Here is a 16175-nt window from a genome sequence, read left to right as displayed (position 1 = left end):
ATTGTTGTTTTTTTTACCCTAATGATGCCAAAAAAGCCACCATTTATTTACAACACAGGAAATCATTCCTGTACAACTCCTCCATCTAATACACAGTACACACTGCAATAGTTACACCCTTTTGCACATGCTCTACAGTAAAATAACAAATGACAAAGTTTCACAGGTTACAGTTAAATGTCAATCATATACATTTCACCTCTGTAATATTCTTGATATTTATAATTGAGCAATTTTGTATATACTCGTGCTATTTGTAAACTTTGTAATATATTGTATTATTTAATTAGTTTAGTCTGTTACTGTTATTGTCTTGGAGCAACTGTAACCCACATAATTTCCTTAGGGATTATTAAAGTATTCTGATTCTGATTATCATTTCTTTAACTAGCCTTCAGGAATAGTTCTCCAGGCTTCTTGATGGACTTTCAAAGCCATTTTGTTTGATCCCACACTGCTTCAATTCACTGCTTCAAGGTTGAGGATTGGGCTCTGTGGAAGCCAGTCCATTACTGATAGTGTTCCACTGTGTGTTTTCTATACACGTATGCTTTTACTGCATCAGCAGTGTGTTCGGGATCATGCAGAAAAATGAAGATGCTGCCAATCAGATGTAATGTGTGCCACAAGGCTCAGTTTGCAGGCCTTGATTGTTTTTGTTATACCTGCTCTCTCTTCAGCACATTTTGAATGCTTTTAAGGACATTCCTTATCACTGTTATGCAGATGACATTCTGTTATATACCTCTTAAGCCCCAATGTGTTTCTAAGTTACAGAGATCGCATAGGTGCATAGACTCTTTTAGAAGCTTGATGACTGACAATTTTATCCAACTTATTGAAGAAAAACATGAATCCTTGTTTGTGCCCCTGGCAGATTTGTGTCTAAAATATTGGAAACTATGCCACATTTATTAAATCTTTTATTAGGAACCTTGGGGTAACTTTTGATGCAGCTTTCACTTTAGATGTTCACATTAAATCTCTGGTTCACTCTTCAATAGTGTCATGCTCTAAGTTGGAAATTAATATCTTGCATTTATATCATTGCATCTGAATGATAGGAATTCCTTGTTCTGTTGGTTTAACAAAGCTTCTTTGTACGCCACTGCAAAAGTGTTAGAAGTACCGACACGTCACACTGTTACCAATTTAGTTATGTGTTGAGTGTTTCATGGACAAACATTAGTCTAGATCAGTAAACTTCCATACATCCATACATCTTTAGCAAGTTCTAGACATCATGTGATCAGGGTGAGTACTAAAGGAGACAGAGTTTTTGCAGCAGTGGTGCTCAGACTCTCCCACTGAGCCTGAGATCCTCCAGACTCTGTGGTATTCATTAAAAAGCAGTTAAAAACTCACTTTTTTAGACTTGCTGTAACTTGGTTACATTTTTGTCTTCATGTTTTGATTATTTTGTTGTTATATTTATCTTAAAATAATATTTTTCTTACTATACAAAATATAATGAGCTGTTGGCTCAAGACTTTTGCACAGGACTATATACATTCAGATTTAGTTGTGTTAGGCTAAAAGTCCCCAAAAACAAATATATTTAAACAAAATAACATTTAAAAGCTGAAGCCAGCAGATATATTTGTTCATAAATGACATAAAAGTTCCATTTGATTAATGTTTTTGATTAGATTTCTTAGATCAGTTGCACCTGTGTCTAAATTTCCGGAAAACCTTTGCACCCCTGCATCGCTTTGTGTGACTATGCAAATATGCCTAGTGCATTGTTTTGGTTTTCCCCAGCAGCTGTTTAAATCTGTTAACACACAAAAACCCAGCGAACACAGTGAGAAATTAGACTCGTCAAAGAGCCAGTAAAGTGTTTCAGTGTTTTGGTTCAGGTTTATATTTATGATTAAATGCTAGATGTAATTGTTCGTAACGAGATTCGTTGAACTACATATGAACGTTTACGTTAAAATGAAAAAAAAAAAGAAAACCTCACGCACACAAAAAAACACTTCCTTCCCGTCACGATTTTCCTCGTTGATTTTCACCAATCAGAATGCAGCTTGATTGCTGCTCACCCAATGGGAAGCCAGGAAGCTCATACTGTCCGTGTGATTCCACAGAAGGAAGCGTTACCAAACACTTTAACAAAGTTTTAAGGTAAGTTTGAGCCGAGTTTGTCAAAGTGTTACTTCACGGTGAATCAAAGGACCTCCTAGGCAGAAACTAGGCGTGTGGGCTTCCCGAGGCTTTGGGCCGCTTCAGCGGCGTGGCTGCTCGTAGCTTTACGGTAGCTCTATCTATTCTGCGTGACATTTCTCACAGTAACCTCCATCCCTTTCAGTATAAGGTACTGACATTTTAAAACGGAATAGCTATCTTTGCGGTGTTCTGACTCAAACCAATGCAGCTGTCAAACTGTTATGAAGGTAATCAGCTAGCTCACCTGTACGTACGGGTCGCATAGCAACCACGTCCCCTAGTTTTAAGTTGGACAACAGTTATAGCTTTGACATTAAAGTTACATAGTCTATAATTTGAGTAAACTCTGGGTGTGTTTTCTGTTGTTTCTGTAAGGCTTAATTTATGATGAGTTTATAAGCTGTAATCGAAGGTTTTGTTGTTACTTTAAGCTAGGAAACATAGCAATGTAATAAAATATCCTCAGATAGCAACATTTGTTAATGTTTTTGCTTATAATTCAGTGGATCTCGAACTTTTTCTGGCTTGCCTGACTTTAGAAGTCAAAGCTAAAGCTGTAATCGTGATGTACGTATTTATTATACACTTAACTGCGACTTTATTGGATATACCTGTTCTTAACACAGATTTCTAATCAGCCAATCACATGGCCTTGTTGATGCTAGAGGCGAATGGGCAGACTGCTTTGAGCTCATAGGAAATTAACGGCAACTGAAATAACCACTAGTTACAACAAAGGTATGCAGGAGAGCATCTATGAAAACATAGCACATCCAACTTGGAAGCAAATAGGCTGCAGCTGCACAAGACCATACCAGCAGCAGAGGGCACAGCGAGTGCCACCCTAGCTACAGTTCACAGGGGCTCAACAAACCTGAACAATAGAAGATCGGGGGGGGGGAAACATTGCCTGGTCTGATGAGTCTTGTTTTCTGCTCCAACATTCAGATGGTAGGGTCAGAATTTGACATAAAAGCATGGATCCATGGCTCAGGCTGCTGGTGTAGGAACCATTATTTTAAGTCAGCTTCATTACCCAGGTCATCCATACTCTACTTATAGTGGAAGTGCTAGTCATATTCGATGTACAGGGGGATAAATAACTTATTCACAACTAGCCTCCTGTTGTTAATGTAACTTTGAGTTAGTTCAGATGTGCTAAATGTCGTTTTCAGAGATGAACCCCTCACACATTGCGTTGGATGTGTCTCCCTAATTAGAATGTTCTAACTTGAAACACAAGAGCCATGCTGAAGAGGGTTTTCTGATACCATGGCAGCCCAAAATTAAAAGGAATCTAAGGCTAAATTGAAAAATAAATTGATAACTGTTTTAAAGACACTGGAAATAATGTGATCTGATCTTCTAAGTCAAAATAAGATAAAAACAAAATCTGAATAAACTGAAAACATTTTCGTGTCCTTTATGAACAGCTAGATAACAAACAGTGAAGGTGGAAAATAACAAATGAACTCTTGAAATTAGTAACTGAAACAGCCGCCTTCAGCAGCCGCGACCTCCGTCAGATGCTTCCTGTAGCAGTTTTTAGAGGCATTCATGATGAAGAGGAGGAATTTCAGATTGTGTTTGGTGTGTTATTAGTCATTGTGTGCTTTTTTCCATATAATATTTTGCTGGGAATCAATTCAGAAACCTCAGATATTCCAGAGGAGTTAAATGTTTTTTCTTGCCCCTTAATTCATTACTTACAGTTTACAAACTGTTTATAAACTTGCCTGAGCAAAAATAGACTGTAAACAAAGTTTATGGTTAACTGAAATGGTTTTGGAAGACCTGCCAAGTTAAGGTGATCAAAAACACAAGTTACTTTTTATGCGTCTGCATGCAAAACGTGCTCCTCTTATTCATACTGACTGTAAAGAGGAGCCTTCCCAACATGTAAGGCCTCAGGTTTTCCAAACTTCTGCTGAGGAAAATTTGTCCTCTCTAACCAGCAGTTCACTGAAGAAACAAGTCAAACTGAACTTGAAACTTAAAAACACTGTAACCTTGGAAAAACCGACTTGATTTAATCACAGAATGCTGAAGCTTCGGATGATGAATGACCACGAAGGCTCTGATTTTGCCACCCACTTCTCACGAGCTGAAACCTCTGAATTTTGACAGAGTCAGTTCATTTTTATATCTCTGGATGGTCAGATCACACTGTTACTGTTAAAACTACTTTAAGGAAAGGATCTTTCGGATATGAGGAATCAATATTTCTAGCTTTAGCTGTTTTCCATCAATATTCAGTTGTGTAAATAGCACCTAGTACATCCTCTGGAAACTGGGCTTTTCTCTTTGACGAGCAAACCTCTGATCTTTGATACAGTGACTACAGATAAAGGTCGCATGCTTCACCACATCATTCATTTGTGTGAAAAAGTAATTACGCTCTCAGCCACAGAAGCTTGTGTTGTCCACCTGGTGTTTCACATTGGGTTGCAAATCTTTGACCTCTCTTCCTTCATGTCCATCAATTGAAAGATGTTTGAGGGTTTTCCTGCATGTAACAAGTGTTACCTTCACAGGAACGATAACCCTCCCTTTCCTGCCTCTGAGGTCTTCCTTTGTGGATTTGTCGGTGTGCTGAGGATTATTATCATGGGAGGAGATTTGGGGTTTAATATGTTGCCAAAGAACACCACAGCATACAGAATGGACATGCCAAGGATTTAACTACTGGTTGTTGACCACTTGAGTCACAGATGCTCCCCCCCAGGCTGACATAACCATGTAGGGATGGTCTTTTCCTGACAATAAAGACCTTTTTCTTGCATGACTCCCACACAGGTGTGGCAGACACATGCAACAGAGTTACCTTCAGACCCTGTGATCACATTTTTCAAGGTTTTTTTAGACCAAAAAAAAGAAAAAAGAAGAATTTGTGGTCATTTTAAATCTCTTGCCAGACTTGACATCAGATAAATGATATATGGCATGGCGTCACCATGTAGTTGGCATGTTTTGTTTTCTAACAGAGAGCTTTACTAAAAACGCTAGAAGTGTAACTTAATGCTGTGTGGTCATAAGGATATGATCATTTATAGGGATGATTAAACAAATTATTAGCCCTCAGTGTCAGTTATTCTTATATTTATGTATGGATTGAAGCGAGTAGATGTTAAAAAGCTACATTTATAATTGAAAATGATCATTTGCAAACTTAGTCAGGGGGAATTATGTTTTCTGCTTATGCTTTTCAAATGTGAGGACTTTCCATTTTTACCCTTTTATGTCATCTGAATTTATTGTTCGTATTTTTTTGGACTGGACAAAATGAGCCACTTTTGAATTCGTTTGATTCATGCTTCTGAATCAAATTTTTTTTTTGTTACCCAAACAAGCTCTCCAGGGAATACTAGAGGTTGGCTTTTGGCAGCAAAGGATGAATTTTATATTTTAAGCTCCCGATGATCACTTAATCCTCATCCAGCTGCTAAACTAATCTCACAGTATACTTCCAGTGTACCAGTTGATAGGATAGCAAATAATTACATACTGCCTAAGTCGTTTCCTGTACACCTAGCCGCCAAGCATACTGTGATTCAGTAAAATGCGAGGACGTGCACCTAATCCAGCTCAGAGGTTCCTCTTTCCCTGCAGAGCGCTCCAAGTCAGGATGCATAGAGACAGCACCAGCAGGTTTCAGCGGTTCATCCAGGGCACAGGAGTCAGGGGCTGGAGTGGGGGAGGGGAGGGATGAGATTAAACATGTTTTTATGTAATGAGGGTTTCAGAAGGGAGCTGGGGTAAAAAAGGTGGAGTGAGGCCAGAAACATGGTGGATGTATTTTGGCTGCCGTGGGTCGGGCGGTTAAGTCAGCAGAGGTGATACGGTTTATTATCCCATCACTCTGAGTGAACACGATTAGAAACTGAATCTCCTGCTTCAGATAAAATGAGACGTAGAATTAATGACCACTGATCAAAAATTTAGAGCCTGAATTTGAGATGACGTACGTCTCTCACCACATGTTTTTATTACCTGCTGACGGTGGAGGAACAGTGATTTACACTGGGTTCAAACCTCCTGCTGTACTGGGGCCTTTCTGTGGAGTTTCATATTTCCTACATCTTCATGGGTTTCCTCTGCATGCTCCGGTTTCACCACACAGTCCAAAGACATGCGTGTTTGAGTAATAGTTGTTTTTGCCCCTTAGTCGTAAAAGGCTGATGGGGTATTTTTATTATCCTGCTGAGCGAGTGGTTGGGGGACGTGGACGCCCAAGTTTGTTGGGCGATAATGTGATAACTCGAGAACGAAGCAATGGTCTGATACAGCTGGTGTATCTATTAAAAATCTCAGGTGAGTTTGAATCTCATTGACCGTGATCTCAAAGTTAGAGGTCAGTTTTGAAATTGAAAGCTTGAAATTTAAACAGGTGCATCTGCTAGGAGGCTGAGCTGCTGCTGTCAGTATTTTTTTAATTATCTGTGAGTAAGTGTGGACGTCCGTCTCCAAATGTTAGCCCTGTGATGGATCGATTCAGGGTTCACCTTGCCTCTTACCTTGAACCAGTTAAAAAAAAATCTATATCCAAAAATGTAGTTAAATGTTTAAATAACACAACAAAACCCAGAAACATTACATTTAAGACAAGAGAAATACGAGAAAAGGAGAAAATCCTCAAATTTAACAAACAAGCAAACCTACAAACAGGTGATAGAGTAGGGCTCACTGTCTTATTTGTTATGCTAGTGCAAGAAATTGAATATCATTCATGTAATTGAATTTAAAAAAGTAAACTTCCATGTATTCTGTATTCATTACACAAAGCATATTATTTCAAGACTTGTTTTTGATTAAATTCAGTTGATTATGGTTTGTAGCTCATGTAGTGGAATATTGTAGAATATTTAATTTGGATTTCACAGTATATTTACACTCTGTTAACCACGTGGTCAAGCACAATCATTAGGAAAAATGCTGAGTTGACAGTTGTCCAGTCGATCATCAACACCCTCCTCACGGAGGATAAGCCATAGAGAGTCATTGCTGTATTGAAGCATATAAATAGAAAGTTGACTGGAAGAATGAAGAGTATTGTAAAATTTGCACCACAATGACAGAAGACTTGAGAGGATTGTAGAGGGGGAAAAAGTGGATTGAAGAACTTGAGAGAATTTCACAAGGAGTGGACAGAGCCTGGTGTCAGTGCATCAAGAGCCACCACATACAGACGTCTTCAGCCGAAAGTAAAACTTGCATTTGATTTGGAAATCAAGGTCCTGGATATGTGAGAAAGAGTGGAGAATCCAACGTGTTTGAAGTCCAGTGTGAAGTTTCCACAGTCTGTGACAATTTAGGGTGCCATTTCATCTGCTGCTGCTGGTGGTGGTCAACACAGTCGTCTACCAGGAGACTTTAGAGCACTTTATCAATCCATCTGCTAACAACCTTTATAGTGATGTCAATTTCCTTTCCCAGCACCACTTAGGACCTGTCCACAGCGATAAAACTACCACCAAATGGTTTGCTGGCAATGTTTTCACCCTGCTACATTTACCAGCCAACTCACTTGACCCTAACTCCCACCACAAGAAATCTACAAAGTAGACGAGAAATACCCAAAACCAAAACACAGACAAGCTGAAGGCCACAATCAAAGCAACCTAGGCTTCAGTAACACCTCAGCAGTGCTACAAGCTGATCGGTTTCATGCCACTAATTACTGCACTTATGCAGTAATTAGTGGCAAAGGAGCTCAAACCAAGTATCAAGTGTATAAACATGCGGATGTTTCCTTTGTAAATCCTTTTTTATTCCCATTGATCTCGGCAAATATTCTACTAATCTCAGATACTTGATTTCATGAGCCGTACATTAAAATCAATGAAGTTAAAGCAAAAACAAAGCTTGAAATATATCACTTTATATTTGATGAATATACAATATATGAAAGTGTACCTTTCTGCATTAATTGTCTCAAGTAGTGTTCAGAGAATGGCGGACAAGACTGTGGATGGAGGTCAATGGACGGGATGCGCAGTCATGTTTCTGCAGTCGCTGTGTCCCGGTGTGAACCTGCTTTCTCTCTACAAAGACCCACAGGGAAAGTTCATCATTTTCAAAGTCATCAAGCTGACACTTACAGGTGAGCCCTCGGTTAGGCATTTCTCATACTGCATGCTCATTAAAATAGAAAAAACCTCTTGTAGGGTTTACCTTGATTAATCATAGTCTTCCACTGTTAAGACTCTGCTGGAGGCCTGGGTACATTTGAGATCCTAAAGGTCCATGACGCGGATCCCTTCCTGGGGGTGGAGGTGAAGTTTGTGAATGTGGCAGCATGTCATCAGTTCCTGGAGAGCTACAGCTCTGGAGCGGTGAGACAGTATCTCTGCCAGCACGCCTGCCGGCTGCTCGCTCTGTCCCAGGAGTTAACTGTGGAAACCCAGCTCAAGGCAGGCACTCATACTCTGGATCGGTGTCTGGACAAGCTGGATCTTTGCCTACAGCACATCCACCTGTCACAGGTAAGGTTGATGTTCCTGTTAAACTGTTCTCCAGTGATTTTAAAGAGGCAAAAAGATTTTAAAAGTAGATCTCATTTCACCTCACCGTGCCTGACACTGGCCGATTTCTAATGGGATTTTTTTCTTGCAAGGTAATTTAGCTGCAATGTGAAACCTTTTCACAAAGATTCACACAAGCAGGTTTGTCATAATCATACCTGTTCCTGAAAGCTAACAGCCACACTCTCTCAGTGACAGTTCAGCCTGATCACTCGTTAGAGTTCCACACAGCCAACTTTTGGGAGCAGTTGAGTTTAAGGAGAGGGAGACAAGACAAAAGACACACTGTGGAAGAGAGCCAGAGATTTAATAATAACTAATGATTAAATGCAGAGAGGTGTCAAAACATACAGTGAGTGAAAAGAGACCAGAATGAGGAACACTGCATCACAGGAAGCCCCCAGCAGTCTAAACCTATTGCAACATAACTAAGAGGGCATTCAGGGATCACCTGATCCAACCCTAGCTATTTGCTTTACCAAAAAGGAAAGTTCTAACCCTAATCTTAAAAGTAGAGAGGGTTTCTGTCTCCTGAATCCAAACTGGGAGGCTGAAGGCTCTGCCTCCCATTCTACTTTTAAATACTCTGGGAATCGCAAGTAAGCCTGCTGTCTGAGAGCAAAGTGCTCTAATGCGGTACTATGAGGTCATTAACATGGGGGCTGATTATTCAAGACCTTGTATGTGAGGAGCAGGATTTTAAATTTGATTCTACCAGAGAGCCAAAGAAGAGAAGCCAATATGGGAAATATCCTCTCTCTTTCTAGTTCCTGTGAGTACTTGCTCTGCAGGATTTTGGATCCACTGAAAATGTAACCGCAAAATTTAGCATTTTGAAACAAATAATCTCCTGTTTCTGCCAAATTTAAGCCATTGCCCTTTATTGTAGTCACTATGGCCTTCGGAGAGTGTGCCCACTTTGACGTTCTCATTTATTTTTATTCTGAGTGATTTCTGCCATTTTGTGCCTTTCAGCCGGAGCGCCTGCGCGATGAGGAGATCGATGAGCTCGAGCAGCAGCTGCAGAGTCAGGCCCGCGGTCCTGCCTCACAGTCCGTCACCATCATGCAGGAAGAGTCTCCCGTTCCCAGCAACTGCTTCAAGTTTCAGAACAGAGTGTTTGGTGAGTCGAGACTGTCCTTGTTACTAGTCGTGTGTGTGGTGTGCTGTCCACAGTACATTATTTAGATATTCTCTGTAATTTAACTATCGGGGATTGTCGTTCATTTACAAATGGTGGGCTTACTGCCATCTCCTCGTTCTCCTCATGTGTCTGCAAAAACAAATTCAAGAAGCTGACAGAACTTTGTTGATTGACTTTTTTTTTCTCGACAGCACATGAATTCAATACTATTTCAGCTGACTCCCTAATCCAGCCAGTCAGTGGGAAGAGATTAATGCCTGCAGCTAATGTGTTTGGTTTTCATACTTGGACTGATTTCATATTGGGTCAACTAAAATTTGAATTAATAAAAATGCAGGAGATTTGGTGGCTGCCAAACAACTGAAATTAAACACCCAGTGACACATTAAGGCTCTCCTGGGGTTTGTAAATTGATGTTGGTGGTCTTGATGGGAAAAAAAGAAAGTGTGAAAGTACAACAGCAGGGATTTTTGTTAATGAACTGACTGCTCTTTATTAATTGCACCTGATTTTTCAGTACTTTTGATCATGCAAGTGCACAACTTTAAAGCTGCTCTGATCAGTTTTTTCCATATGAACAATGAGATTACACAGCTCTGTGATCACAGGCTATTCGCTGACTTTGCCTGTTTGTTGTTTGGTGCTTAGCAAGTAGTGTTTGCTGCTTGAGACCAGCTGCTTGCTGAAGCAGTGAGCCAGAAAACCAAACCAGTGAACTTAAAGGTGCTAAGTGCGATGTGCACTTCAGGAGGTAGTGAAGACACAAAGCTTAAGCTAAGTTAAGATGAACTTTAGACTTGTTAGGACATTGGTCAGCTGGGTAGCACTGTTGCCTCACAGTGAGAAGTCCTGGGTTCAAATCCACCGGTCCATCTCTCCAGATAGCCTGGAGAGGTATCCTATCACTGTCCCCATCTGGCTGAAAATTACTCATTACAGCTGTTTTATAATCTTAAAGCACATGAAACGAATGAATATGCAGAATCTGCAGCTACAGCTGGCAAAAGGGCAGTGCAGTATTAAAGTATGAAAGTCCTGTCGGTGTACATTAAAATTAAACAGTGTGGGGGTGCATCCACTTGAGCTTTTTTCCAGCCGTATGCAATCGGAGCTCTATGTATGTAGAAAAGGGATTTATTAAATGTCCACAGGGAGGTCATACAAGTTCAGGGGTCTTAAACGTTTGCTGGGTGTACCACCAGCAGTGTCATGATACATGACTGGCAGATGCTCTGCCTCTCTTCTAGCCTCACAACTGGATGAGCCCTTCTTGTTGACTCTTTGCTCCTGCTTTTAAAAGTGGACCAACATGGCTAAATTTCACTTACCTAATTAGAAACATGGTTTACATGTTTCGAAAAAATCTGAAGCTTGAAAATAAATGTGGTTAATTTTACAGATGTTTACAGGAGTTTCCAGAGGTGCTGAGTGTCCCTTATGTGTGGCCCTTTATATAAAACAGCAGCCAAACTGACATCAACACTAAATGAGAAGCAAGGAATTAATAATGCATCATGTACACAAGTCCTATTGGTGTTTAAGTTTGGGTTGAAAGCTGCAGCCTTTAGCTTTTCTCATAGTCATACACTCATAGTGGGGGATGACTGGACATCAGCGGAGAATGTAACACTGCTGGTCTGAGGATTCAGGTGTGCACTTACTCCTGGAAAACTACAGCATTAGTATGAAATACTGTAGTTTTGATTATATGACTATTTAGTTTGCTGTACTAGAGTCAGGTACTATTATTTGCTTAGAGCTCCCTCCCAAGGTGCTCTCACCTGGACATTTTTAGAAAAGCATTTGGAGTTATCAGCTGAAAAGAAACACTACATCAGAAGAGTCAAATGTGTGATTGAAGCAGCCTGCTAAAGACTCTCAGTAAATTCTTTTAAAACTCAAATTTTTCGATAAATTGAAATGTGATTCTTCACGTAGTGATGCTGGGATTACTACGCGGGAGTGGAAAAGTTTGGGAAGTGAAAATGTATTTGTAGATTTTGAAAAGTTGTGACTTTCTAAATCCACAGGCTTCCCACCACCATTCAAAAAAAATGCACATTAGGTTTATTGGTGATTCTAAGTTGCCCATTGGTGTGAATGAGATTGGGAATAGTTGAGAGACAAGTGGCCTGTCCAGGGGGCACCCTGCCTCCACCCTGTGACAGCTGGGATTGGCTCCATTGTCTCTGCAGCCGTGAATTGGATAAGCAGTTAAAAAGGTGGATTGATGGACTCTGTTTATGTGGAAACATGGAGAGACGCATAGATTATTTTTGTCATCTGGTGTATAAATACATTTCTTATTAAATGAGCAGTGTTTTTTTTTTTAAAGAAAGTGCTCATTTCTGTTGTCTGGCTGTGTTTTTTTTTTGTTTTTTAGTGGAGTGGGATGATGGGTGTCTTTCATTTAGCTTTATGGTTCCAGCTATTATTAAAATCTTGACTCTCGCTCAGGTTTTTATACCTCAGAGATGGAAACATTTGAGGAGTGTTTTTTTTATTTTATTTTTTTATATATACATTATTGTGTAATGGTTTTAGAGTTCGACTCACTGTCACCCGTGAACTAATAGGAGTTTCGACACCCCTGCCCTAAGTTCTTCTGTGAGAGCTTGCTGTTTACATCTGTTTGTAAAACACTGTTTATGTAATCGTACTTGATTGCGGTTTACATTAATGCTTTCCCTTCATCTTTATCCTGTGGCCCCGTCAGAGGACCGAATGCTGACAGCGGCAGATGTGCAGAGCTTTTCTAACGGAGTTGGCCGTCAGTGGAAGCACGTAGGGAGGGCCTTGGGGAAGAACTGCCGCGCTCTGAAGGGCCCGGCAATAGACAACCTGGCCTACGAGTACGAGAGAGAAGGGCTGTATGAGCAAGCCTATCAGCTTCTCAGCCGCTTCATCCAGGCGGAGGGGAGGGCGGCCAAGCTGAGCCGACTGGTCAAAGCACTGGAGGACTGCAAACTCACGAGCCTGGCTGAAAATATTCTGGACCCGCAGCCGCGAGAGTAACTCTGAGTCTCAGCTGTGAAAACAGAGAAGGGGGGCGGAGTCCTCTCTGTGCAAGGAGCAGCAACTTTGTCCTCCCTGCTTATGTTATACACACAGTGTGTTTGTTCTTCACATCTGTCATCGACAGCATCCCGTCCTTCAAATCATCCCCCGTGTGTGCGTGCGTGTAGGAGTGTGTGTGGGAGTGTGTGCGTATATTGAATGATTCACGTCTTTGCTTTTCAATTATTAGTATTATTGATAATTGTTTTAATTTAGTTGAATGATCTGTCATCACTTTTTAAAAAATGCTGTCATGAGTTTAATGCACTGTTTAAACCGTTGTCATCATGTTTCTCCTTTTAAAGTCTATTTACAGATGGAACCTGTTGGGTCTTCTTTCTAATGAGTGCGAGACTGTTTTTTTTCTCCTACAAAATGGGTGCATTCAAATTAAATGATTGAGGAACAAAAAAAAAAAAAAGACAAAAAAACAAGCTTCATGTTTCTGTTTGATGCATTAGTGTAATTAAACCTGAAAACACCATTTTGTCAAAAGTCCCTCAGGTATAATTTAGTGTTAATCCGCCCTCCCTCTCCACCAGCGCTGGCTGTCACTCACACACGTGCACATGATTGAACTGCTGATGCTGAACGTCTGTGTGTGTGTGTGTCATTGCTTGAGTCATGATGTGGGCGCTTCAGGGCAGATCTGAGGTAGGTGTGTGTGTTTTATCTCAGCTTGGCTGTCAAAGATGGATGGAGCTTCTACAGGTTGAGCTCCTGTGCTGGTTTCATTCAGGGTCCACTGTAAAAGAGCCCCTCCCCTACTTTTTTTTTTTTTTTAACTTGACCATCCATCCAGATGTGATGTGTGGATTAGACGTGTTTATCACACACACACACACACACACACACACACACACACACACACACACACACACACACACACACACACACACACACACACACACTAATGTGATACAGACCCTTCAAATAGACATACATAGTGTCCTAAGTTAAACACACACGTCCCTGCTGCTCCAACTGCTGGTGATAGCTAGGCTGTGTCCTCAGTAATATTTTTGGGAATTTTGTGGGTTTATGGAGTACAGAGACGTTTACGCCCGCACTGACATGATGTGGCATATGTTGATTTAAGCTGACACTGATATTGTTAATACCATCAAGTGATTTAAATGATATGACTTTTAGGCCTGATGGAGGTTAAAAGATGAATTCAAGAAAACATTTAGATCATAATGATGGAGAATAAAATTCCATCCATTCGCTTCCGCTTATCCTTTTCAGGGTCGCGGGGGGCGCTGGAGCCTATCCCAGCTGTCATAGGGCGAGAGGCGGGGTACACCCGGGACAGGTTGCCGGTCTGTCGCAGAGCCAACACATAGGGACAGACAACCATTCACACTCACATTCACACCTAGTGACAATTTGGATTATCCAATTAACCTATCCCCACAAGCTGCATGTCTTTGGACGGTGGGAGGAAGCCGGAGTACCCGGAGAGAACCCACGCAAACACGGGGAGAACATGCAAACTCCGCACAGAAAGACCCCGGCCTGATGGTGGAATTGAACTCAGGACCTTCTTGCTGTGCGGCAACAGTGCTAACCACCGTGGATTAATAAAATTAATCCACATAATGTTTTGTGGGTTGGGGTCAGCAGGTGAACAGGTGTGACAACAGGTCAGCCAGTTTGGATACACATGTTCTTTTTTTTTTTGTGGAGCTAAGCCGATGGGATATGTGCAGGATGTGGTTTGGTTGTGTGTTGTCGAAATCAGCAAAGACTTACCTGAAAGAGACTTCATCTGAATGGCTGTGTATGTTTGTCCCAAACCTATAAACAGGCACATGCAAAAAGAAAGTTTTTACAGGACTCTGTGTCGTTCTGTGAAAAAAAGAAGTAGCTACATCCCTTCTGCTTTCCTGGGAAGCAGTTTGCTGGTCTGGAGCAATCAGTTGTCCAGGTGTGGATGTCTTCAACCTCAATTTGGAGCTTTTAAGTATTTCTTTGAACTGTTGTTTTTCCAGGGAGGAATGATTGTGTAGAATACATCTTTAATAACTTACAAAACAAGAATTTGGTGCTGAGAATGAGCCACAATCATACAGATTCAAATATGTACAAACACTGACTTAAAACTTTAAATAGGTGGTGCTAAAGGTTCTACAATGTCTTAAAAACTGACAACACCACCGTTCATTCCCCTTAGTGATTATGATTAACTACAACTGGTTGTTTTTCTTTGCTGGCAAAAGGATTTGTTTAACAGCACTCATTGGCCTGACCAGTACTCCAAGGAAAGACCTAGGAACTCAATGAAGCTCTAAGAAGGAGACTTGTAGATTCACACAAGTTAGGAAGGTCTCTTGGAGCCAGTTTTAAAGAACTTCAGATTGCAAGATCATCAGTTCAAACTATTGTACATAAGTACAAGTTATTCTGATATGTCCTCACTTTACCAAAATCTGGCAGAAGACTCAACCTGTCACCCTCAGATGAGAGGAAATTGTTTAGGATGTTCAGGAACAAGCTGGGAGCCACAAGGCCTGCCATGAACTGAAAACTTCTGTAACAACAGGGTCTCTGTCCACAGTGAAGCCAGTCACGGACTGAAAGGGTGCTGACCAAGAAAAAAAAGTCCATGCTCTGATCACAAGAGGTATGTTTGGAGGAGGTGAGGCTTTCACTGTAGAACACTGTTCCATCTGTCAGCATGGTGATGGCAGCATTGTGTTTTGGGGCTGTTTTGCTGCCACTGGTACTGGTACATTTCACAAAATAAATGGAATAATGAAAAAGGCGATTACCTCCAAAATGTTCAACTGCACCTCAAGGACAGCAGCTAGACAGTTGAAACTTGGACACAATTGATAAAGCAGGCTAGCATTAAATTTCTGGAATAGTTTTTCCAAAGCCTTGACCTCAACCCTACTTAAAATTTGTGGATTATGCTGAAAACTCAGGTCCATACCAGGACACCATATTAATTCAAATGAACTCTACCAATTCTGCTAAGGATAATGGCTGAGTATACAGACAGAATTATGCCAAAAGTTTGTTGTTGGCTACTAAAAGCGTCTGGTTGCAACTTGCTAAGAGACATTAAAGCAATTATTGGGGTGTATATTCGCCAAATTAGTGTTTTAAAGTCATTAAAGATGTATCCTGTACAATTACTCCACCCTAGAAAAAGAACAGTTACAAAAACAGTAATTAAAAGCCCCATATTACAGTGACATTTGTACCTATGATGAGTGGATGTAAACTTTTGACCACTTCCCTGTTTCTGAGAGGTTTTTTTTGTACCTTTCACCACA

The 16175-nt window shown here is 40.7% G+C and overlaps 1 protein-coding gene across 2 annotated transcripts; it reads left to right on the top strand.

Annotated features, from left to right (window-relative positions):
• Positions 1–2008: 2008 nt before the first annotated feature.
• Positions 2009–13213, top strand: tradd (tnfrsf1a-associated via death domain). Of its 2 annotated transcripts, none has more exons than XM_082533448.1 (5): positions 2009–2127; positions 8109–8269; positions 8371–8651; positions 9666–9813; positions 12551–13213. In XM_082533448.1, the coding sequence occupies exons 1-5, from the start codon at positions 2024–2026 to the stop codon at positions 12847–12849; spliced, it is 993 nt and encodes a 330-aa protein (XP_082389574.1). In that variant the 5' UTR covers positions 2009–2023; the 3' UTR covers positions 12850–13213. The 2 variants fall into 2 exon arrangements, with proteins under 2 accessions (XP_082389574.1, XP_082389573.1); XM_082533447.1 differs by having other exon boundaries at positions 8106–8269.
• The last annotated feature ends 2962 nt before the right edge of the window (positions 13214–16175 follow it).

This window comes from Aulonocara stuartgranti, assembly GCF_965226115.1.
Source record: "Aulonocara stuartgranti genome assembly, chromosome: 1".
Taxonomy (NCBI): Eukaryota; Metazoa; Chordata; class Actinopteri; order Cichliformes; family Cichlidae; genus Aulonocara; species Aulonocara stuartgranti.
This window is presented reverse-complemented; position numbering and strand designations above follow the sequence as displayed.

What these genes read in the sequence shown, in the direction of transcription:
- tradd (XM_082533447.1), top strand. Translation starts at nt 2,024, where the DNA reads ATGCAGCTTGATTGCTGCTCACCCAATGGGAAGCCAGGAAGCTCATAC. An exon ending in CACTTTAACAAAGTTTTAAG is followed by an intron (nt 2,128 to 8,105) that starts GTAAGTTTGAGC and finishes AATTGTCTCAAG; the next exon opens with TAGTGTTCAGAGAATGGCGG. An exon ending in CATCAAGCTGACACTTACAG is followed by an intron (nt 8,270 to 8,370) that starts GTGAGCCCTCGG and finishes TCCACTGTTAAG; the next exon opens with ACTCTGCTGGAGGCCTGGGT.